The sequence below is a fragment of the Scyliorhinus canicula genome, chromosome 2 (assembly GCF_902713615.1).
Source record: "Scyliorhinus canicula chromosome 2, sScyCan1.1, whole genome shotgun sequence".
Lineage (NCBI taxonomy): Eukaryota > Metazoa > Chordata > Chondrichthyes > Carcharhiniformes > Scyliorhinidae > Scyliorhinus > Scyliorhinus canicula.
In genome coordinates, this window is record NC_052147.1 from 166386307 (window position 1) to 166409139 (window position 22833).

The 22833-nt window shown below is 47.7% G+C and overlaps 1 protein-coding gene across 1 annotated transcript; it reads left to right on the forward strand.

Annotated features, from left to right (window-relative positions):
* The first annotated feature begins 5524 nt into the window (after window positions 1-5524).
* Window positions 5525-8923, forward strand: LOC119961298 (gamma-crystallin S-1-like). Its single transcript, XM_038788714.1, has 3 exons — window positions 5525-5533; window positions 5653-5895; window positions 8600-8923. Exons 1-3 carry the CDS (start codon window positions 5525-5527, stop codon window positions 8873-8875), a joined length of 528 nt encoding a protein of 175 aa, XP_038644642.1. The 3' UTR covers window positions 8876-8923.
* The last annotated feature ends 13910 nt before the right edge of the window (window positions 8924-22833 follow it).

Below are 22833 nucleotides of genomic sequence, written 5' to 3' on the forward strand. Positions count from 1 at the left end.
AAGATGCAAAAGACAATGAAGCACTGTTCTTGGGAGAAATTACAGAATCAAATGGGAATTATTGTAGTGCAGACATTATGGTCAACAGACATCAAGCAAGTTTCAAATGAGACACTGGATCAGGAGTTTCAGTTATTTCTGACACAACAGTGAATAAAGAAAGATTTACTCCTGTCGTTGAGCATACAATGTCAAGGTCCTGGAGGCATTCAATTGAAGGTCAAGGGACAGTTCACCAGTATATTTTAGAACAAAGGAAGAGAAATCACAGAAAGATTTTGTACATGATCCAACATCAAGCGTGCTCACTATTAAGCCAAAATGTTTGCACAAATAAACAACTCATCTGTAGCTTAGGAGAATTGGGAAGCCAGTAACACCTGAAATAATTCAGGACAGAATTTCCAAACACATTTAATGTCCTTGGGAAACTGAAAACAGTTTATCACATGTCAAGAGGATGCTGCTTTAAGAAATGTTTGGCTGCTCATGTTACTGCAGTGATGTCAGAGTGTGGGTGGAGCTGAGCTCTGGTTCTGCTTTTTAGGTTCACTTTGAGAAAAGCTTGGGTGTGTCTCTGTCTTTCTGGTTTCGTTTTTCAGTGTGTTGCAGCTGAAGCCAGACAGAGCAGCTGTATTGTTGAGCTCTCTGCCATGAAGGACTATATCTTGATCATTTGATGAATTCAGAATTATAAATGTTTTCAGTATTGCATGTACACCCTGATGTGCTTCTGTTTAAAGGTTTGTTAAGTCTTTTGGATGTTAAAAGGACAGCTTAAAGGATTAATTAGTATTGTATTCTTTGGGGGTTATCTTTGAATTAATGGTTGCTAAGATATTCACTCTTTGTTTTAAAAATGTTACTTAAGTTCATAGAATAAACATTGTTTTGTTTTTAAAAATATTGGTCCATTTCTGCTGTACCACACCTGTAGAGTGAGCCATGTGCTCTCCATACCACAATCTATTAAAAGTTGTGGGTTAGGTGAACTCCATGATACACTTTGGGATTCTCTAAACCCTGATCCATAACACACATCAGACTTGGATCAGATTCCAAACCAAGGCGCTCGCTCATCCTAGGGAAGTTCCACATCTACTTGTACTGATGGTGGAGCTATAATTTGAGTTGATGCTGCAGTAGGGAGTAATTGTTCCTGTTTAAAAACCTACATATTAGTGTTCTGGTAATAATCATTTAATCTCTATTATTGTCACAAGTAGGCTTACAAAACACTGCAATGAATGCCACATTCCGGCGCCTGTTTGGGTACACAAAGGGAGAATTAAGAATGTCCAATTCACCTAACAGCACGTCTTTCTGGACTTGTGGGAGGAAACCGGAGCACCCGGAGGAAATCCACGCAGATGCGGGGAGAAAGCGCAGACTCCACACAGGGAGTAATTTTTCCTGTAAAAAAATGACATGTCAGTGTTCTGGTGTGGTTCCAGTAACAAAACCAAATGGATCACTATGAACCTGTGTTGAAAAAATTGTGCAAATGGAGATCAACCCAATGATGTTTAGGGATGGGAGTCTGACAAAGCTGGCAGAAGGTCTATTTTTTACCAAACTAGATAAAAAAACTTTTGCTGACTACTTCTGGATGAGGAATCCAATCTACTGACAACATTCATCACACCTTTTGGGAGATATAGCTTCAATCGATTACCCTTTGGTTTCACATCAGCACCAGCGATCTTTCAGAGGATGATAATTATTCTAGAGTGATTAGAAGGGGTCAGCAGGCACATACATGGGTCCACTACATCAGAGCATGATACCAGAGTGAGAGATTTGGGAGATTCGATGCTACAAACGAGTATGTCCAAGAAAAAAACAAATGACAACAGACTAATTTCCCGCATTGCTGTTGAAAATTCTGAACAAGAGGTCATACATTTTGTCAAAGACATGGCATTCTGTACTTCATTGACCACAACATTACTACTAAGAATAATACAGAGATTAAATAAAATTTGAAAGAATCAACAAGCAGATGAAGAATGTGCTCAAATTTGAATATACAGTGTAAACGAATGGTCAGGATGTTCCAAATTATCTTATCCTTCAGCAATACTCCAAGCAAAGAAGGTATCTCAGTCTTGTTGTTGGCCTGCTGATTTATGATGAGAGATTGGTTATACCTAGAGCCTCAGATCTGACATCCTTCGGAGAACACAACAGGGATACGTGGGCATTGCAAAGATTGTGAAATGCTGTTTGACAGCCAGCAATCTCAAAATCATCAGAAGAAATTGTTTCAAACTGCATGACCCGAACAGTCCATTGCCAGGAGCAAAGTGAATCACTGGCAGTATCCTCCTTTCCACAGGGGGGGGGGGGGGGGGGGGGGGGGGGGGGGGGATTGTCTTGAATGGATTGTTTTGTGCTCAAAGGAAAGACATTTGTTGTCATTTTTAATTATTACCCCAAATAGATTGAGTTTATTGTTTGCATGTTCCCACAACAGAAGCTGCCATTACGTTGCTAAAAGGAGTTTTTGCCATGTACAGCATTCCAGACCTTATCATTTCAGACAATGGCCCTTAATTTGCCAACAAATAGCTTACAGAAGCAAATAGGTTTGTCCACATGACGAGCTCACCAAGAAAATCTCAAGCTAACGGGTCAGGTCAAAAGAGATGTCAGAACGGTGAAAGAAAAATGACAAAATGAAATTGGCACTGGTGAGATACCAATTCTACCCTGATCCAGAATGTTCTGGCACAATTTCTGACTGTCACTCTACTCCAGTAATGTTTCCACTTGAGCCCAACCACATTTACCACTTTAAATTCCTTGCGGATATTCTATTTATTCTGCCTCAATGGTACAGTTTCTCCCTCTCCCGGTACTGGTGCCAGTGTCCAATAAAATAGAAGCCTTATTCTGCACACCATTCCAGAGAATAGAAATCTAGGACATCAGTGACCTTGACGGCCAAGAGCAGTGCCATTTCCAACCCACTGTGTGGCAAAAGCTTGGGTTGTAGGTGGAAGCAGAGTTCAATGCTTAGTGAAAGAAAAGTGCCTTAAACAAGGCTCCTGTTTCAACACTCTTGAAAATCCAAAAGGTTAGCAAAACTGTTCCAATAACAGAGAACCCACTACGCCTGCTAACTCAGCAGTGGATAAAGCAGGTTTCAAACAGCTCACCTGGAAGTTGGATGATCCAGTGTTAGTGGGAATGGGGCGAGGGCCTCTTGTCCAGCTAAACACATGTTCAGTTGGGAGCTAATAAGAGGGTGTTGGCCACACCTGTTTGAACCAAAATGGCGGATCATGCATCAAGTCAATGTTATAGCCTATTGCACGTCAGGATCTGCTCACTGTGTGCATTTCTGGTACACATCTGGATATTCACTGTAACTTCATTGCAGTGTTAATGTAAGCCTTCTTGTGAGACTAATTAAAAAATATATATTTTATTGCAAACACGTAGCTAAACAGGTTACAGCAAATAAACACCCGGGAAACATACTTACATTCTCCACAACAATTAACTATACAGTCTGAATCCAGTTCGGATTGCGATCAGCGGCGCCATCCAAAGCTGTAGACTGGCTGTACGACCTATCAGAATCTCTCCAGATGGAGAAAATCAAATTCGCACCCCGAGGGTCGGACGATGGCTTCCACAGAACGTGGGAGCCATTCACCCAACTGTTCCGGGACCTGTTTGTGGCCAACAAAAAAGCAGAAGAATAATCAAGTAGCCAAGGCATGAGAAAGAGGGAAACCCCCTACAGACCTTTCGTGTAAAATCCCTAACGTGCAGATACCTGAACTCACCTCCTCGGCAGCTCTATCCTCTCCCTTAGCATCTCCAGACTGGCGAACCCTTGCTCCAAACACAGATTCCTCACCTTGACCAGCCCCACTTCCCTCCACCTCCTGTATACACAATCGATCTGTCCCGCTCAAACCCATGATTTGCGCACAGCGGCATTAACACCGACAGACCTTTCACCCTAAAGTGCCTCCTCAACTGATTCCATAACTTCACCGTGGACTGTACCCCCAGGCTCCCTGAATACCGACTTTGAGCTATTGGCAATGCTGCCGTCATCGTAGCCCTCAAACTAGACCCCTTACAAGATTCCTCCTCCATCCTAACCCACTCTACCCCTTCTCCTTCCCACCACGGCTGCAACTTGTCCACGTTTGCGCCCAATAATAATGAAGCGCGTTCGGCAATGCCAACCCCCCCTGCAGCCTCTGTCTCTGTAGCAGTGCCCTGCCCACCCTCAGCACCTTCTCCACTCATACAAAGTCCAAAATGATCGGGCCCACTTTCTGAAAAAAGGCCTTTGGCAGAAAGAACAGGAGAGCACGAAAAGTAAACAGAAACCTCTGCAGAATATTCATTTTCACCACTTGGACCTTCTCGGCAACGTTAAGTGCAGTGTATCCCACCTTTTAAGATCTTCCCTGACCTCTTCATCAGCTTTGTTGAGTTCCACTTTACTTGTAACACTAATGAAGATTATTATTATAACCAATTCACCTCTATTCAACTTTGTGGCTGCAAGATGAATGTGGAGAATTTTACTCACAGACATCAAAATGAGGGAATTTACATTGCAGAGGTCGAACTTGAAAGTCAAAGGCAACTCTGATCTACAGTTGATACGTGGGCGGCAGGGTAGCACAGGGTTAGCACTGTTGTTTCATAGCGCCAGGGTCCCAGGTCCGATTCTCTGCTTGGGTCACTGTCTGTGCAGAATTTGCACGTCCTCCCTGTGTCTCCACGGGTTTCCTCCAGGTGCTCCAGTTTCCTCCCACAAGTTCTGCAACACATGCTTGGTAGGCGAATTGGACATTTTATATTCTCCCTCAGTGTACCTGAAGAGACTCCAGAGCATGGCGACTAGGGGCTTTTCACATTAACTTCATTGCAGTGTTAATGTAAGCCTACTTGTGAAAATAAAGATAATAATAATTCTTATTATTATATGTGAATGCTACAAAACAATTGCGTACAAAGTCAGTTATAAATAACATCCAACTAAATAGAATTGAAGTTTATAGGAAATCCAATTTGAGGAACAGCCATTCTACATTTATACAGCAACTCAAGACATGGATGTCTATGGCCAAACCAGATGTTACCCAATATTTTTATCAGTTTGGTAGCAGGCGTAGATTGCTATGCTGCATTTCAGAAACAATTGTTGGAAATCCATTTCGGATCATAATTGTCAGAATATTAAAATGAGTATCTAGGAAGCAATCTGGATTTCATCCCTAGTTTCTCCCCCTTCCTCCAACGAACAACCAACGAACAATTAAAATGAAGTAAGTGCAAATTCAAAAGAATCAATGACACATCAGTGTTGTTCAGGTGTTTCTTTGTCATGGTCATGAGGTGTTTTGTTTCTTTTCTTGCTGACTTTCAGTCCTGAATCATTCGACTAACAAAGGTACAGTCCACTGCAGCATTTCTGCTCAGTACATAAATACCGAGCTGTGTGAAGCGGTGAAACAATTTCAGTTACTCATCTAGCTGTGAGCTCAGAATGGGAAAGGCAAGATGGACTCTTTTTGTTTCTATGACTGATACCCTTTTATTTTGAGTATCATAATTATTTATCAGATATCTCTACTTTCTGCATTAATGACCGAAAATGTTGTGTTTTTACTTTAGATTATCTTTTACGAGGACAGGAACTTCCAGGGTCGGCACCATGAGTGCAGCAATGACTGTGCTGACCTGTCCCCTTACTTCAGTCGCTGTAACTCCATGCGTGTCATGAGTGACTGGTGGGTGATGTATGAGAAACCCAATTACATGGGATACCAGTATGTTCTGAGCAGGGGAGAATATCCTGACTACCAGCGCTGGATGGGATTCAATGACAGCATCGGCTCATGTCGCACCTACCCATATGTAAGTTATAATTTAAAAGCACTGATAAGCACTGTGGTCAGCAATAGGGCTTATGGATACCCTCCAATTAACAAAAAAAGCCTTCCTGCCATTTCTGCCAGCCTGTTTTCTGTGACTGGCTGATATTGCTGATATAATATTAAAATTATATTGGTAGGTTCTCCAAGCATTAGAACAGAGCTATGTTCATACAATATTTGTACGTTATGTTTTAGGTTGCTGCTAACTTTATAAGTCTTGTTAATTGGACAATTTATTTGTTTATACTAAGCATGTATAAGGAATGAATTATCAACTGCTTTTATGATGTGCAATCGTGGGTGCGCGACTGTTATTTTTCAAGCTTTTAACCCAAAGATGACTGTAAGTACAGTTAAGGTCAATAGCACACAGAGCAAGATGGAAACATGCATCAGGGAAAAACTACTTCAACATCGAGTTCTTTCTTTTCTCTGAATGTTTTGAATCCAATCCATCAAACCCAATTATTAATCGCCTCAGCTAACACGCCACAAACACGCCCCACTCAAAAATCCCTGATCCTCAGGCAGCACGGTGGCGTAGTGGTTAGCACTCTGCATTACAGCACCGAGGTCCCAGGTTTGATCCCGGCTCTGGGTCACTGTCCATATGGAGTTTGTACATTCTCCCCGTGTTGCGTGGGTTTTGCTCCCACAACCCAAAAGATGTGCAGGGTAGGTTGATTGACCATGCTAAATTGCCCCTTAATTGGGAAAAATGAATTGGGTACTCTAAATGTATTTTTTAAAAAATCCTTGATCCTCGAAGATAATCAAACAAATGCCCAAAGGGTTCATATATTTGAATTGTTGTTATCCTTATTATTGAACTTGGCTTACTGTTGACAATGTTCTGACCTTTAATCTCTCCTATTCATGGACTGAGAACGAGAACACCAATGTGCTGTGAACAGGCACACTTCCTCAGACCTATAGTCATTACAATTGGCATCATTTGCAACATCTGCAAGTGCCTCTTGGAATAACTGGACATAGGCCTGGTCCCAGCTGAAGTGCTGTCTCGGAACAAATTCTCTGGGTTGCTAGTGTGAAGCCTCTCCCCAGCGCATAAAAGCTAAGCGTTGAGGAGAACAGTGGTTGTGTTTCTGGGCTAATAAATCAAAGGCCTGGATTAATGATCTGGAGCTAAAATATGCCAATGGCTACTGGGAAATTTAAATTCAGTTAGTTTAACAAATCATGAATAAAAAGCCAGCATTAATAATATTGACCATGTTCTGGATTGTTGTAAAAACCAATTTGAGCCCTTTACAGAAGGAAATCTGCCATCCTTATCTGGTTGAAATGTGATTGTTGATCCACAACAATGCTGCCTCCTAAAATGGTTCAGCAAGCCAGTCAGTTGTCAAGGGCAACCACCTTCTCAAGCTGGAAAAACTCAGCTGGTCTGCCAGCATCTATTAAAAACATGAGTTCATGATTTCAAATGTTTACTTTTTCTCTCCCGTTAGATGCTGTCAGATCTGCTGTGTTTTTCCAGCTTCCTTTGTTCTTGTTTCAGATTGCACCATCTGCAGTATTCTGCTTATTTTAACAATTGTGGGCCCCACTTTGGGGTGCAGAGCTGAAATTTTAATGCTTTAAGACAGTACTCTAATCCTTCCCGGCCAATGCTCCTCAGCAAGCGGAAGCGGCCCCCTGGCTGCCAATGGAATATATATTGTGGAATTCTTCCCTGATCCCATGAGCTTTGGTGTGTATAATGGCCGAGATTTGGGACAGGGTTTTTTTGACTCTTATCCCCCCTCTTACAGATTTTCACCACTTCAGTCTTTACTTGTACTATAACTTGTAAACCCTTAAAATTTCTCAATGAAATATTTATTCAGGTTAGTTGGAACAAAGCTACACATTCTCAATACCTTACCTCAAGATTTTGTTTTACTACCTGGCACTTAATGGTGATGGCTGAGTATTTGGAGGCAATCAGGGTGGGAGGGGGACAGTGAGTTTCTTTTGAATTCCACTTTCACTGTTGGTTTACGCGCAATTAAAATGTTTCTCAGTTAAGGAACTAATCATTTATATGGCTGAATTAGATTCAAATCTCCACAAATATTTCACTATTTGCACCGTAACAATGAAAATGATTGGTGGCAAACAGGTTATAATAGAAATATTCATTCAGCAACTGTTACGGAATCACAGAATTACAGATAATAAAAAAAAAATGAAAATCGCTTATTGTCACGTGTTGGCTTCAATGAAGTTACTGTGAAAAGCCCCTAGTCGCCACATTCCGGCACCTATCCGGGGAGGCTGGTACAGGAATCGAACCATGCTGCTGGCCTGCTTGGTCTGCTTTAAAAGCCAGCGATTTAGCTGAGTGAGCTAAACCAGCCCAAATAATACAGTGCAGAAGAGGCCCTTCAGCCCATTGAGTCTACACAGACACACGAAAAACAACTGACCTACCTACCTAATCCCATTTGCTACCATTTGGCCTAAAGCCTTGAATGTTACGCCATGCCAAGTGCTCATCAGGTACTTTTTAAAGGATGTGAGATAACCTGCCTCGACCACCCTGCCAGGCTGTGCAAATTTACTATTTTCTTTCTATTTTATTCTCATTAGTGTGCCAAAACTCAATGGTAAATTATGTTTGTTCAACTTCCTTTTCTATCTATCGCTAAATGTACAATATTATCTTATCTCTATTGCAGTACCGAGATGGAAACTACAGAATGAGGATTTACGAGAGGCCTGACTTTGGAGGACAGATGATGGAATTCATGGATGACTGCCCATCTGTCTACGATCGTTTCCGTTACCGTGACATCCACTCCTGCCATGTGATGGACGGTTACTGGAACTTCTATGAACATCCCAACTACAGAGGTCGACAGTACTTCATGAGACCCGGTGAATACAAGAGATACAGTGACTGGGGCGGCTACAACTCAACTATCGGATCTTTCAGACGCATGAGAGATTTCTAGATTGTTCTTGAAATATTTGTGAACATAATAAAATACATTTTTTTGACATGTTTTAACATGTTTGTTTATTTTGAAATCTCTCAGAAGCAGTAAATAATATTAAGGATGTGGGGGTTGTCGGTTGCAGAGCCCTTCTGTTCAGTGAAATGACTTAATCATTAAATTTAATAACTGCAGAGTGTAGTGAATTCAGCCCAACGCATCACACACGCTTGCCACCCCCACAATGATTCTGTACAGACCTCGTGCTGCCTCAGGAAGGCAGACAGCATTATCAGAGACCCCTCCCACCAAGGCATTGCCTTCTTCCAGACCCTGCCATCAGGCAGAAGTTACAGAAGTCTGAAGACCCGCACATCCAGACATTGGAACAGCTTCTTCCCCACAGCTACAGGACTCCTCAATGACTCCCTCTCAGACTGATCTATTCCCTGTAAGAACACTATTCACGATGCCCTAAGCTGCTCTTGCTCAGCATTTGTTTTGTTTGGCCCCTTGTTCCGCACTGTAACCAATCACTGTTTGTCGATGTACCATTTGTTAATGTATTCTGTCGATTATTCTTTTGTCTACTATGTACGCACTGTGTACGCTCCCTTGGCTGCAGAAAAATACTCGGGTACATGTGACAAGAAATCAAATCAAAATCAAATCAAATCAAATAAATAACTTCTGTTCATAAGATTAACAGTGGGTAAGCAAGTGGCAGCTCAACAATTTTCTGATGAATAATGAAAATGAGCTACCACCAATTTTCAATTGGACAGATATTCTGTAGTGATGAACCATCAATCGAACGCGAGACGAGTTGCTGTACAAAAGTTAGGATTTAATAAGCTAGAAGTTAGCCATGCGGTCGACTACAGTAAATGGACAACCACCGGGCATTCTGGGTATTTATACCTCGCTCTGGGGGCGGGGTTAACTCAGCCTCTCGACCAATCGGGGAGCCGTCACATGACTGGTCTCAACCAATTGGTCGAGAGGCACATGACCAGGGCCAATGGTAAGCCAGTGTTCTGCACCAATGGCAGGCAGCTATGCAAATCATACCACCACATGTAGTTTAAAGTTTCAATAGCTCATTACAGTCTTCATCCCCACACTCCATTTTATGTCAGTTTTATTGACTGGAAAACTGTGCCCTCTAGAGACCAGACTGACATCTAAACTTGACATTCAAAATTCATCTTTCAGCTTCTCCCATTTTACTTGGGATCACCACAATACTGGTTGTTCGCCCTTCTTTATTTCCACCTGTCAGTAGTCCATTGAAGAGTCATATTAGACTTGAAATGGCAGCTCTATTCCTCTCTTCACAGATGTTGCCAAAACTGCTGAGTTTTTTGAACACTTTTTGTTTGTCTTTCACTCCAGCTGCATTTAAGTATTTCACCCATCAAATCCTTCTGTCTGATCTTTGGCATTCCCCTTTTTAAAAAAATAATTTGTATTCAAATTTTTCAACAACAAATTTTCTCCCAACAGTAAAGTAAACAAGGTGTAGAACTAAACAGAAAAAGAATTCCCCCCAGTACAAAGCGATAAATGAATAACTTAATAACAATACAAAAAAGAAGAAAATAGCAAACACACCGTCGCAAAAACAAACCCCCTTAACAAACCCCGAACCCACCCCCCCTTACCCCCCCCACCCACCCCCTCCCCCACCACAGTTTGCTGCTGAGATTGACCACCCTCTAACCCTCCGCAAGAAAATCGAGAAAGGGCTTCCACCGCCGGAAGAACCCTTATACCGACCCCCTCAGGGCAAACTTAACCTTCTCCAGCCTGTTGAACCCGGCCATGTCGTTACTCCAGGCCTCCGGGCTCGGGGGCTTCGCCTCCCTCCACTGCAAGAGAATCCTACGCCGGGCTACGAGAGATGCAAAGGCCAGGGTACCGGCCTCTCTCGCCTCCTGCACTCCCGGCTCCGATGATACCCCAAAGATCGCGAGCCCCCAGCCCGGCTCCGCTCTGGACCCGACCACCTTGGACAAAGTCCCAGCCAACCCCTTCCAAAACCCCTCCAACGCCGGACATACCCAAAACATGGGGTAGCAGGGTAGCATGGTGGTTAGCATAAATGCTTCACAGCTCCAGGGTCCCAGGTTCGATTCCCGGCTGGGTCACTGTCTGTGTGGAGTCTGCACGTCCTCCCCCTGTGTGCGTGGGTTTCCTCCGGGTGCTCCGGTTTCCTCCCACAGTCCAAAGATGTGCGGGTTAGGTGGATTGGCCATGCTAAATTGCCCGTAGTGTCCTAATAAAAAAAAAATGTAAGGTTAAGGGGGGGGGGGGGGTTGTTGGGTTACGGGTATAGGGTGGATATGTGGGTTTGAGTAGGGTGATCATGGCTCGGCACAACATTGAGGGCCGAAGGGCCTGTTCTGTGCTGTACTGTTCTATGTTCTATGTTCTATGTGGGTGTGGTTCGCCGGGCCTCCCGAACACCTCCCACACCTGTCCTCCCCCCCACAAAGAACCAGCTCATCCTGGCCCCAGTCATGTGCGCCCTATACAGCACTTTCAGCTGAATTAAGCTAAGCCGTGCGCAAGAAGAGGACGATTTCACCCTCCCCAGGGCATCCGCCCACGTCCCATCGTCAATCTCTTCCCCTAGCTCCTCCTCCCACTTCGCTTTCATCTCCTCCGCCGAGGCCTCCTCCTCTTCCTGCATCATCTGATAAATCACCGAGATCCTACCCTCACCAACCCACGTCCCCGAGAGCACCCTATCCTGCACTCCACTTGGCGGCAGCAGCGGGAACTCCGCCACCTGCTGCTTAATAAACGCCCTAATCTGCATATACCTGAAAGCATTCCCGGGGGAGGCCCCACTTCCCCTCCAACTCCTCTAAAGTCGCAAACTTCCCATCGAGGAAGAGGTCCCCCATCCGCCTGATGCCTGCCCTATGCCAACTCAAAAACCCACCATCCATTCTCCCTGGTGCAAACCGGTGATTGCCCCGTATCGGGGCCCACACTGAGGCCTTCACTTCCCCCCTGTGCCGCCTCCACTTCCCCCAAATTTTGAGGAACGCCACCACTACCGAACTCGTGGAATATCTTGCCAGGGGGAGTGGAAGCGGGGCCGTCACCAATGCCTCCAAACTCGTACCCACACAGGACGCCACCTCCAACCTCTTCCATGCGGCACCCTCCCCCTCCATCACCCACCTGCGAATCATTGCCACATTCGCAGCCCAGTAATACCCACACAGGTTGGGCAACGCCAAACCGCCTGCCTCCCTTCTTCGCTCCAGGAATACCCTCCTCACTCTCAGGGTCTTCCGCGCCCACACGAACCCCAGAATACTCTTATTCACCCTCTTGAAAAAAGCTTTCGGGATCAATATGGGGAGGCACTGGAAAAGAAACAAAAACCTCGGGAACACCGTCATCTTAACCGACTGGGCCCTGCCCGCCAAAGAGTGTGGCAGCGCGTCCCACCTCCTGAACTCCTCCTCCATCTGTTCCACCAGACTCGAAAAGTTTAGCCTGTGCAGGGCCCCCCAGCTCCCAGCTATCTGGACCCCAAGAAATCTAAAGCTCTTCTCTGCCCTCTTCAACGGGAGCTCTCCTATCTCCCTCTCCTGGTCCCCCAGGTGCAGCACAAACAGCTCACTCTTCCCCACGTTGTGCTTGTAGCCCGAAAATTCCCCAAACAACCCAAGTATCTTCAACACCTCTGGCACCCGCCCCCGCCGGATCCGCAATGTACAACAGTAAATCATCCACGTACAGTGACAACCGGTGCTCCTCCCCCACCCCACAATCCCCCTCCAGTTCTTCGAATCCCTCAGCGCCATGGCCAAGAACTCAATCGCTAACGCGAAGAGCAGGGGAGACAAGGGGCACCCCTGCCTTGTCCCCCGGGAAAGCCGAAAGTCCTCTGACCTCCTCCCATTCATCACCACACTCGCTACAGGGAAGCTGTACAGCAACCTCACCCAGCTGATGAATCCCTCACCAAACTCAAACCTTCTCAGCACTTCCCACAGGTAGCTCCATTCCACCCTGTCAAAAGCTTTCTCCGTATCCATCGAATCTACTATTTCCGCCTCTCCAGCCGCCGACGCCATCATCATAACATTAAGCAGCCGGCGCACATTGACATTCAGCTGCCTCCCCTTCACAAACCCCGTTTGGTCCTCATGGATAACCATTGGGACCACATCTTCCACCCTTCTGGACAGTACCTTCGCCAACAACTTTGCGTCCATGTTAAGGAGCGAGATCGGCCTGTAAGACCCACACTGGAGGGGGTCCTTATTCCGCTTCAGGATCAGTGAAATTATTGCTCTAGACATCGTCGGGGGCAGAGCCCCCCCTTCCCTTTCCTCATTCAGGGTCCTCACTAACAGCGGGCCCAGCAGATCTGAAAACTTCTTATAAAACTCCACCGGGAACCCGTCAGGTCCCGGTGCTTTCCCTGTCTGCATGCTCCCCAGCGCCTCTATCAGCTCCTCCAACTCGATTGGGGCCCCCAGACCCTCCACCCGCTCATCCTCTATTCTTGGGAACTCCAGCCTATCCAGAAAGCGGTCCATCCCGCCCCCCTCCCTAGGGGGCACCGCCTGGTATAGCCCCTCGTAAAAGGATCTGAACACCCCATTAATGTCCCTGCCACCCCGCACCAAGTTACCTCCTGCATCTGTGACTCCCCCTATCTTTCTCGCTGCCTCCCGCTTCCGGAGCTGGTGGGCCAGCATCCGCCTTGCCTTCTCTCCATACTCATATACCGCCCCCCGCGCCCTCCTCCACTGCTCCTCCGCCTTCCGGGTGGTCAGTATATCAAACTCCGCCTGGAGACTGCGACGCTTCCTCAAAAGCCCCTCCTCCGGGACATCCGCATACCTCCTGTCCACCCTTACCATTTCTTCCACCAGCCTCTCTCTCTCAACCCTCTCCCCTCTCTCCCTATGCGCCCGAAAAGATATCAGCACGACTGCCTTCAGTGCTTCCCAAACCACCCCAACTTGCACCTCCCCGTTATAGTTGGCTTCCAGATACCCCTCAATACCCCTTCGGACCCGCCCACATACTTCCTCCTCTGCCAGAAGCCGCACATCTAAACTCCACAGCGAGCGCTGATCCTTCCCCTCCCCCAGCTCCAGGTCCACCAAATGCAGAGCATGGTCAGATATGGCTATCGCCGAATACTCCGCCCCCACCACTCTCGGGATTAGCACCTTGCTGTGAACAAAAAAGTCAATCCGGGAATAAGCCTTGTGGACATGGAAGAAAAAGGAAAACTCCCTACCCCCTGGCTTCAAAAACCTCCAAGGGTCTACCCCTCCCATCTGATCCATGAACCCCCTCAGCACCGAGGCCGCCACCGGCCTCTTACCCATCCTAGGCTTCGAACGATCCAGAGCCGGATCCAACACCGTATTAAAGTCCCCTCCCAAGATCAAACCCCCCGTCTCCAGGTCCGGGAGCCGGCTCAACATTCGCCGCATGAAGCCTGCATCGTCCCACTTGGGGGCGTACACATTAACCAGAACCACTTGCTCACCCTGAAGTCTACCACTCACCATTACGTATCTACCTACACTGTCCGCTACCACATTCGACGCAACAAACGTCAAGCTCTTGCCAACTAAGATCGCCACCCCTCGATTCTTCGCATCAAGCCCCGAGTAAAACACCTGCCCCACTCAGCCTCTTCTCAGCCTCACCTGATCCGCCACCTTAAGGTGCGCCTCCTGGAGCATTGCTCCGTCTGCTCTCAGCCCCTTCAGGTGTGCCAAGACCCGGGACCGCTTCACCGGTCCATTCAGCCCCCTCACGTTCCATGTGACCAGCCGAATCTGGGGTGTCTTGCCCCTCCCTCTGCGCCGGTCAGCCACAGCTCTCCCTCGGCCCACCACGTGCCCGGAGAACCCCCCAGGCCATTCCGCACGGTGGTAGACCTCCCCCCAGCCTCCCCCTTCACCAGCCGTTCCCCTACGGCCCCTGCAGCAGCAACCCGGTACCCCCCCCCCCCCACTCCCCTCCCCCCCCAAGCTAGGGCCCCCCTAGCTGTGTAACCCCTACCATTGTACTTCCGTAAGTCAGCCGGCTCCTGCTGACCCCGGCTGCTCCCGCCATCCCGACAACACCCCCCCCCCCCCGATGCAACACAACCACCATTCCCCCCCCCCAGTGGCGGCCCCGCCCCCTGCTCCTCCAGCGCGGGAAGAAAGCCCGCGCTTCCATCCCAAACCCCGCCCCCCCCGACCCAACACGCGGGAAAAAGACGGCCACATGGCCCAACGGGACCGCGAACAGCTCCCCAACCCTCCACCAGTGAAAAAACGAGAAAGCACCCCAATAAATAAATAACAGCCCCAAAAAGCGAAAAAGCAGAACAGCCGAAAAGGCAACATCAAACACAGCCAATAAAAACGGAAGGATACCAAGGAGGACAGAGCCTCTGGACTATGTACATCATTCCCCAGCCCCCCAGTCCTCAGTTCGAGTCCAACTTCTCTGCCTGGACAAAGACCCAGGCCTCCTCTGGAGAATCAAAGTAGAGCTGACGGTCCTTGTAAGTGACCCAGAGGCGAGCCGGCTGTAACAGGCCAAACCTCACCCCCTTCCTGTGAAGTACTCCCTTTGTCCGATTGAAACCAGCCCTTCTCTTCACCACCTCTGTGCTCCAGTCCTGAAAGATCCCGATCTCTGCATTCTCCCACTTGCTGCTCCTTTCCTTCTTCGCCCATCTCAGCACACACTCACGGTCAAAGAAGCGGTGAAAGCGGACCAGCACCGCCCGGGGCGGCTCGTTCGGCCTGTGCTTCCTCAGCAGCACTCGATGGCCCCCTCCAGCTCCAAGGGTCCTTGGAACGACCCCGCGCCCATTAACAGAGTTCAGCATCACAACCACGTAGGCCCCCAAATCCAAACCTTCCAGCCCCTCCGGAAGGCCCAGAATCCGCAGGTTCTTCCGACGGGAGCGGTTCTCCATCTCCTCCATCCTTGCCAGCGATTTCTTGTGAAGTACCTCGTACGACTCCACCTTCACTGCCAGGCCCAGGAGTTCGTCCTCGCTCTCTGAGGCCTTTTGCAGTAGCTCTCGGATCTCCACACCCTGAACCGTCTGAGTCGCCATGAGCTTGTCCAGTGAGGCCTTAAACGGTTCTAGGATCTCAGCCTTCAGCTCCCTGAAGCAGCGATGGAGCAGGTCCTGCTGCTCCTGCGCACACTGCTGCCATGCTGCCGGTTCCCCGCCCGCCGCCATCTTGTTTTTCCTGCCTCGTACCTTTCTTTGCTCCAAGGCCGATTTTTTGACCGCTCCGCTCCTGGTCCAGTCCATCCACTGGCAGATAAGCACAGTGGATGTGTTCCCACCCGGGGAAAAGTTCAACCAGCACCGCTGCGGGCCCTTAAAAGAGCCCGAAAGACCAAACATAGCGGGAGCTACCGAACGTGCGGCTTAGCTCCGCATCACCGCAACCGGAAGTCCCGGCATTCCTCTTTTCCTTAATCCAGGTAGTCCCATCTTCATCACTCGCCTCACCACATGCTCTCTTTCTCTGCGACAATGTCCATACCTTTTCAACAGCAAATTTCATGCCAGTTGGTTTATAGGTGGGGAGGCCATTTCCCACCAAGCCTCAATTTTTAAGTTGACGTGAGGATTTAACTGATGTGGGGAAAGCCTAAAAAAGAATATGCGTCGATCTCGTGAAGGAAGGGTCAGAAGCCCTCTTTTGACTGTGGACGCCTCCTCCTGAAGGCCCAGTTGCCGCTAAACCTTCCTCCACACCCCCAGTCCTGGCCGTTCCCCAAACACTCCAATCACCCTCACAGGCCTTTCCTATCCTCTGTGCCCTGGGACCCATTAAATCTATCTTGTCTACTAGTCCCAAGACTTGGGCTCAGGCATTTTCCTGAAGTTCCTCTTCAGTCACTGCAGTCCTTGTCGCTGCAGCAACTGGGGAGCTGTTGGCCAATCCGATTAACTGGCAGCTCCCTAAGTCCTCCTGAGTGAGGAGGTGGAAGAACGCCTGCAGCCACTTAATGGTGACTCGAGCATAAAATAGCTGGGAGCACTCGGCATTGGCGGAGATGTGTTCCCCGCTGACTGTTCAGATGACAGGAAGGGAAAACCTGCCATCTTCGATGTTCCCACAATCCTCACTGATGCCCTGATGTGCTGTTTCCTGATCTGGTTACAACATACAACCATCTCGCCTCTTGAGGATCATGAAACCATTCCAAACCATTGTTGATGGTTAAAAACCCCTCTGGTCCAGTAATGAGGAAATCTGCCATCGTTACCTGGTCTGGCCTCCACATAACTGCCCTCGACAAGCCACACAATTCAGGGACAATTAGGGAGGGGCAACCAATGCTGGCCCAGCCAGTGACCCCAACCTCCCATGAATTTAAAAAAAGTTCCTTATGGCAAACCCCAAGTGTCAAATATGGCTTTGAGCTACATGGAGGCAGTTGGCGTTGGTAAACATGCTCAGGGCCTAATCACCTCAAACTCAGCAAATGAGGCTATCATTCGGCTTTGTGAATTTACATTTACTAAATAAATTGGATTTTCAATGACACACTAAGGGCGCGATTCTCCGCAAATGCGGCGAGTTGTAAAGGCTGCCGTGAAACTGGCTGTGTTTCACGGCAGCCTCCGTGCCCCCTCCCGGGACCCGATTCTCCCCCCCGGGCGGGGCTAGCAGGCCAAGCGTCACGGCGGCTGACACGCACGATGACGTCAGCCGCGCATGCGCGGGTTGGACGGCTCCAACCCGCGCATGCGTGGATGACGTCATCACGCATATGCGTCAAACCCGCGAATGCGTGGGCCGTCATGCCCCTCAGCCGCCCCGCGGACTGATCCTGCGGGGCGGCGGAGGAACAAATAGTGCGCGGGTATCGGACCCGCTGCCCGCGATCGGTGCCCACCGATCGCATGCCCATGGCACTCTTGGCATGGCTGTGGTGCGGCCGTGCCAATCGGTGCCATGGTTGTCCGGGACGGCACTTTGCGGCTGTTTTCACGAACGGTGAGAGCAGGTGTGTTTGCGTTCGTGAAAACGGCCGTAAAGGCCTGGGAACTCGGCCCATCGGATAGGGGAGAATCGCTGTTCGCCGTATAAAAAACGGCGAGCAGCGATTCGTGTCGTGGGGCGGCCGTGGGGGGGGGAGGGGGGGGGGGGGAGAATAGCCGGAGGTCGGGAAAAATGCCGGGAAGGCCCTCCCGCTATTCACCGACCCGTCGTGGGGGGCGGAGAATCGCGCCCCAAGTGTCAAATATGGCTTTGAGTTACATGGAGGCAGTTGACCTTGGTAAACATGCTCAGGGTCTAATCACCTCAAACTCAGCAAATGAGACTATCATTTGGCTTTGTGCATTTACATTTACTAAATAAATTGGATTTTCAATGACACACTAAGTTTTAAAAAAAATCTTTCTGTTGGCTTTTCTCATATTTATAAACAATTGTTACTTATGGACATTACATTTTTCTTGCCCGCGCTAATTTGCTTTATTTTAAGAGAGGTTTGTTTTGTCCTTCATTTGACTAACTGTACGTACATTTTGTTGCCCTCTGGATCGGTCTATGATATCCCCCTTCCTCCAGCCCCACCCTCCCACATTGGTTTCAGCACCCTTCCTCTTCTCTTGTGGTTTCCCCATTTCCCCCCCCCCCTCCCCCCCCCCCCCCCCCCCCCCCCCGGTTGTGCAGTCCTTTGGTTCTTCATCTTCTTTTCCCCCTGGCTTACTCCTCGTTGCTGGCCTTGAACAGGTTTCGGAACAGCCCGACAAGCTGCCCCCAAGTATCCAGGAAGCCTTCCCCTGACCCTCGGATGGTGTACTTAATCTTCTCCAGGTGGAGAAGTTCCAAGAGGTCAGCGAGCCAATCTGCAGCATTAGCCGGTGCTGCTGATCGCCAACTGATCAGGATTCTCCGGCTTGCGATTAGGGAAGCGAAAGCAAGGGCATTGGCTCCCTTCACCCAGAGAGTGCTGAATCTGTGGAATTCGCTACCACAGAAAGTAGCTTAGACCAAAATGTTGTGTAATTTCAAGAAGGAATTAGATATAGCTCTTGGGATTAAAGGGGGGAAGGCAGGATCAGAGTATTGAACTTGATGATTAGCCATGATCATAATGAATGGTGGAGCAGGCTCCAAGGGCCAAATGGCCTCCTCCTGCTTCTATTTTCTATATATGTTTTAAAAAATATATTTTTATTAAAGTAGTCACTTTCACAATATGCACACAAAATAGGTGAGACTAACAGTTTTCATGTTGTTCCTTTTCAGACCCGGGGTTTCCCTTTGTTAAGGGGCCATCCAACATGGCTACGGTCACCGTTCTCACTTTGAGGCCAGGTCCCTGCGCTCCTGGGATTCCCTTTGTTCATGGACCACCCAACATGGCCACCAGCTATGTGTACGCCACGTGGGTGCCTCGCTGCACTCCGGGGTTTCCCTTTGTTTAGGGGCCATCCAAAGTGCCTGCTTATGGTGCCATCTTGTTCCATCAACATGAACCTGACCTGCTGAAGTCAGTCTGACGCCCTCCCTATCCTTACCATTATGTTCCCCCTGTGGTCATGATTCCCCCCTCTATCCCACTTTCTACCCTCCCGCACCTCCCCACCCCATGCTCCTCCTTCCTATTTGTCCCCTTACTTCTCCCTCCATCTCTGTATCTCTCTCCTCCCCCCCCCCCCCCCCCCCCACTCCGCTAGGTGCTCTCTCCATACTGGGAGATGCATCTCAGCCCCCCTCTCTCTCATGCTTCCCTGCACTAGCTTTCCACGCTAGTGTGATGGACCACCTCCTGGGGCTGCTCTGACCCCTCCTATGCCCATTCTGTTGCTGTCCATTCTGTCTCCTTCTCACCCCCTTCTGCTCTTTGCTTCCCTTGCCCCTTTCTTCCTATGAGCTAGTGCTCCTACTCATAGTGAGGCTGTGCAACCCGCGCAAAAATTGTCCATGAATATTACATTTTTCTCCCAGCATCTTCCTCACCATTGCTTTGTTTGCCTTTTGTCCAGGCCCTTCGCACGCATGATTGCGTCCCCTCTGCCGGGGTGGTGGATTAGTGTTTGTTATTCTCGTATGTCATCCAGAGCCTGGCTGCGAATAACATCCTGAATTTGACACTGTTCTTGTCCACGGCCAACTTTGCGTGGTTGAACTCGGCCCTGCGCTTTGCCAGGTCCACCCCAATGTCCTGATACACACATATTCATCACACTCTGGTCAGGTAAAATGAAAAGACCTCTTACTGTGCAAGGTGGCGATGGAAATTGTGGTGAGCTTTGTGAGGTTGACTTCAGGATGGAAAGAGTCGTTATCACAAAGACACTTGAAGTTCTTTTCATGAACTAAACTAATTTTATTTACACTACTTGATTTAAAGTTCGACAATTATTTCTACGGTAAACAAATATATTATTAAACTACACTCACTAACACTATATATTCTAGCTACAATTATACTCTATCTTACTATCTCTGGGGCTGGTTTAGCGCAGTGGCCTAAATAGCTGGCTTGCAATACAGAACAATGCCAGCAGTGCGGGTTCAATTCCTGTACCGGCCTCCCTGAACAGGCGTCGGAATGTGGCGACTAGGGCTTTTCGCAGTAACTTCATTGAAGCCGACATGTAACAATAAGCGAGTATTATTACAGTGCCCTCTACTCCAGTCTCTTCCAAACTTTAATCTACCCTCTCCAGCTAACACTCCCAGAAATCCAGGAGTCAGTGCAATATATAGTACTGTCCCCTAGTTCCTTCTAGTGGTTAGTTTTAAATAACATTAACTCTTCACATGCTGTACATTTGTATAAGGCCACAGAAATGTAAAGAAATTAGATGTCCATAGTGTAAGGAGGTAGTTAGGACGAGGAAATTAGTAACTGTTAAAGTGGCAGAGGCTGTAAAAAGAGTCACAGGTGTAGGGGGGAAGAGACTGAACAAGGGGCAAAAAACCAGAGTGAAAGAAATCAGTTTAGCGAGACAGGGAGGAGGTAAAAATGGGCTACTCAGTATTGGTGAACAGTGAGTTTCGAGGCTTTGGAAGTAAGACTTCCAAGAGAGTTAAGATCAGCAACAGTCTTGGAAATAATTGCATGATGTTTGTCGGTAAGATTATAGTCTAGGAGTAGATAGGAGTAATTTTCAGGGAGTTGGCGTTTAGCCTGTTCCATACCAGTGTTTCCAATATATCATCCCTCATGCTCAAGTGAGATGGTTGACAGGGCTGTCAACTATGTTAACTCCATTTCCGCATTTATACTCTCACTCCTCTCCCACTCCTATAAACCATGATAGTTGGCACCTTTTTCTCCTGGTGGTCCCTATTAGGTTGACCAGTAAGGTATAATTGCACAGTAAGAAGTCTTACGACACCAGGTTAAAGTCCAACAGGTTTGTTTCGAATCACTAGCTTTCGGAGCGCAGCTCCTTCCTCAGGTGAATGAAGAGGTGGGTTCCAGAAACATATATATAGACAAAGTCAATGGTGCAAGACAATACTTTGAATGCAAGTCTTTGCAGGTAATTAAGTCTTTACATGTCCAGACGGAGCAACTATCCCTATCTCCAGTTGCTCCGCCAACAACTATAAATATTGTGGATCCAGCACTGATCCTTGAGGCACAACACCACTAGCTGCTGATTGCCAATGAGAAAAACACCCATTTATCCCCACTCTTTTCTTTCTGTGAGTTAACCAATCCTCAATCCATGCTAATACATTATCCATAATGCCATGCACCTTTATCTTATGCTGCAGCCTTTTGTGCGGCACCTTGTCGAATGCCTTCTGGAAATCCAGATACACTACATCCACAGGTTCCCCATTGTCCACTGCGCTCGTAATGTCCTCAAACAATTCCAGTAAATTCTACAGATGTGTGATAGAGAGCATCCTATCCAGCTGCATCACAGCCTGGTATGACAACTGATCGGTCCAAGATCGCAAGAAACTGCAGAGTGTGGTGAACTCAGCCCAATGCATCACAAAAGCTTACCACCCCCAAATTGATTCTGTATACACCTCCCACTGCCTCAGGAAGGCAGACAGCATTATCAGAGACCCCTCCTGCCAGGCATTGCCTTCTTCCAGACCCTTCCATCAGGCAGAAGGTACAGAAGTCTGAAGACCCACACATCCAGACATAGGAACATCTTCTTCCCCACAGCTGCAATACTCCACAATGATTTCGCCCTCGGACTGATCTGTTCCCTGTAAGAACACTATACACAATGCCCTATGCTGCTCTTGCTCATGGATTTACTTTGTTTGGCCCCTTGTTCCGCACTGTAACCAATCACTGCTTGTCGATGTACCATTTGTCAATGTACTCTGTTGATCATTCTTGTGTCTACTATGTACGTACTGTGTATGTTCTCTTGGCCGCAGGAAAATACTTTTCACTGTACTTCGGTTCATGTGACAATAAATCAAATCAACTCAAATTAGTTAAACATGAATTCTTGACGCTTGAGAAGGTCAAATTTGAACTGAGGGGAAGGATGGAGGGGTTTTACAATTCATGAGCATTATTCAGTTTGCACTTTCTAGAATTGGATTACATCAAACATTGCGGGGAAGCTGGGAGGGTTGGGGGGAGGGGGGCTGCATGTGTTAATGGTGACTATGGGTGACTATTTTGTCATTTATTTCTGTTAATATGCAGGGTAATGTTTGGAGGTTTGGTGGGAGGATGGGTCGTTGTTATTGATATGGGGATTGACATTGCATTCATTATTGATTATTGTTTATTGTTGGGTGTAAATTTGGGAGAAAATGTGAAAAAGGAGAATAAAAATATTTTTTAAAAAATTAGTGAAACATGATCTGCCTTTCATGCTGCATCTTCCCAATGGAACAATTTCTATCCAGATGTCTCACTATTCATTCTTTAAAAAAAAAAATTTAGAGTACCCAATTATTTTTTCCAATGAAGGGGCAATTTAGTGTGGTCAATTCACCTAA

Coding starts and splice junctions, on each gene's coding strand:
- LOC119961298 (XM_038788714.1), top strand. Junction 5,896..8,599: donor CATGTCGCACCTACCCATAT/GTAAGTTATAAT, acceptor TCTCTATTGCAG/TACCGAGATGGAAACTACAG.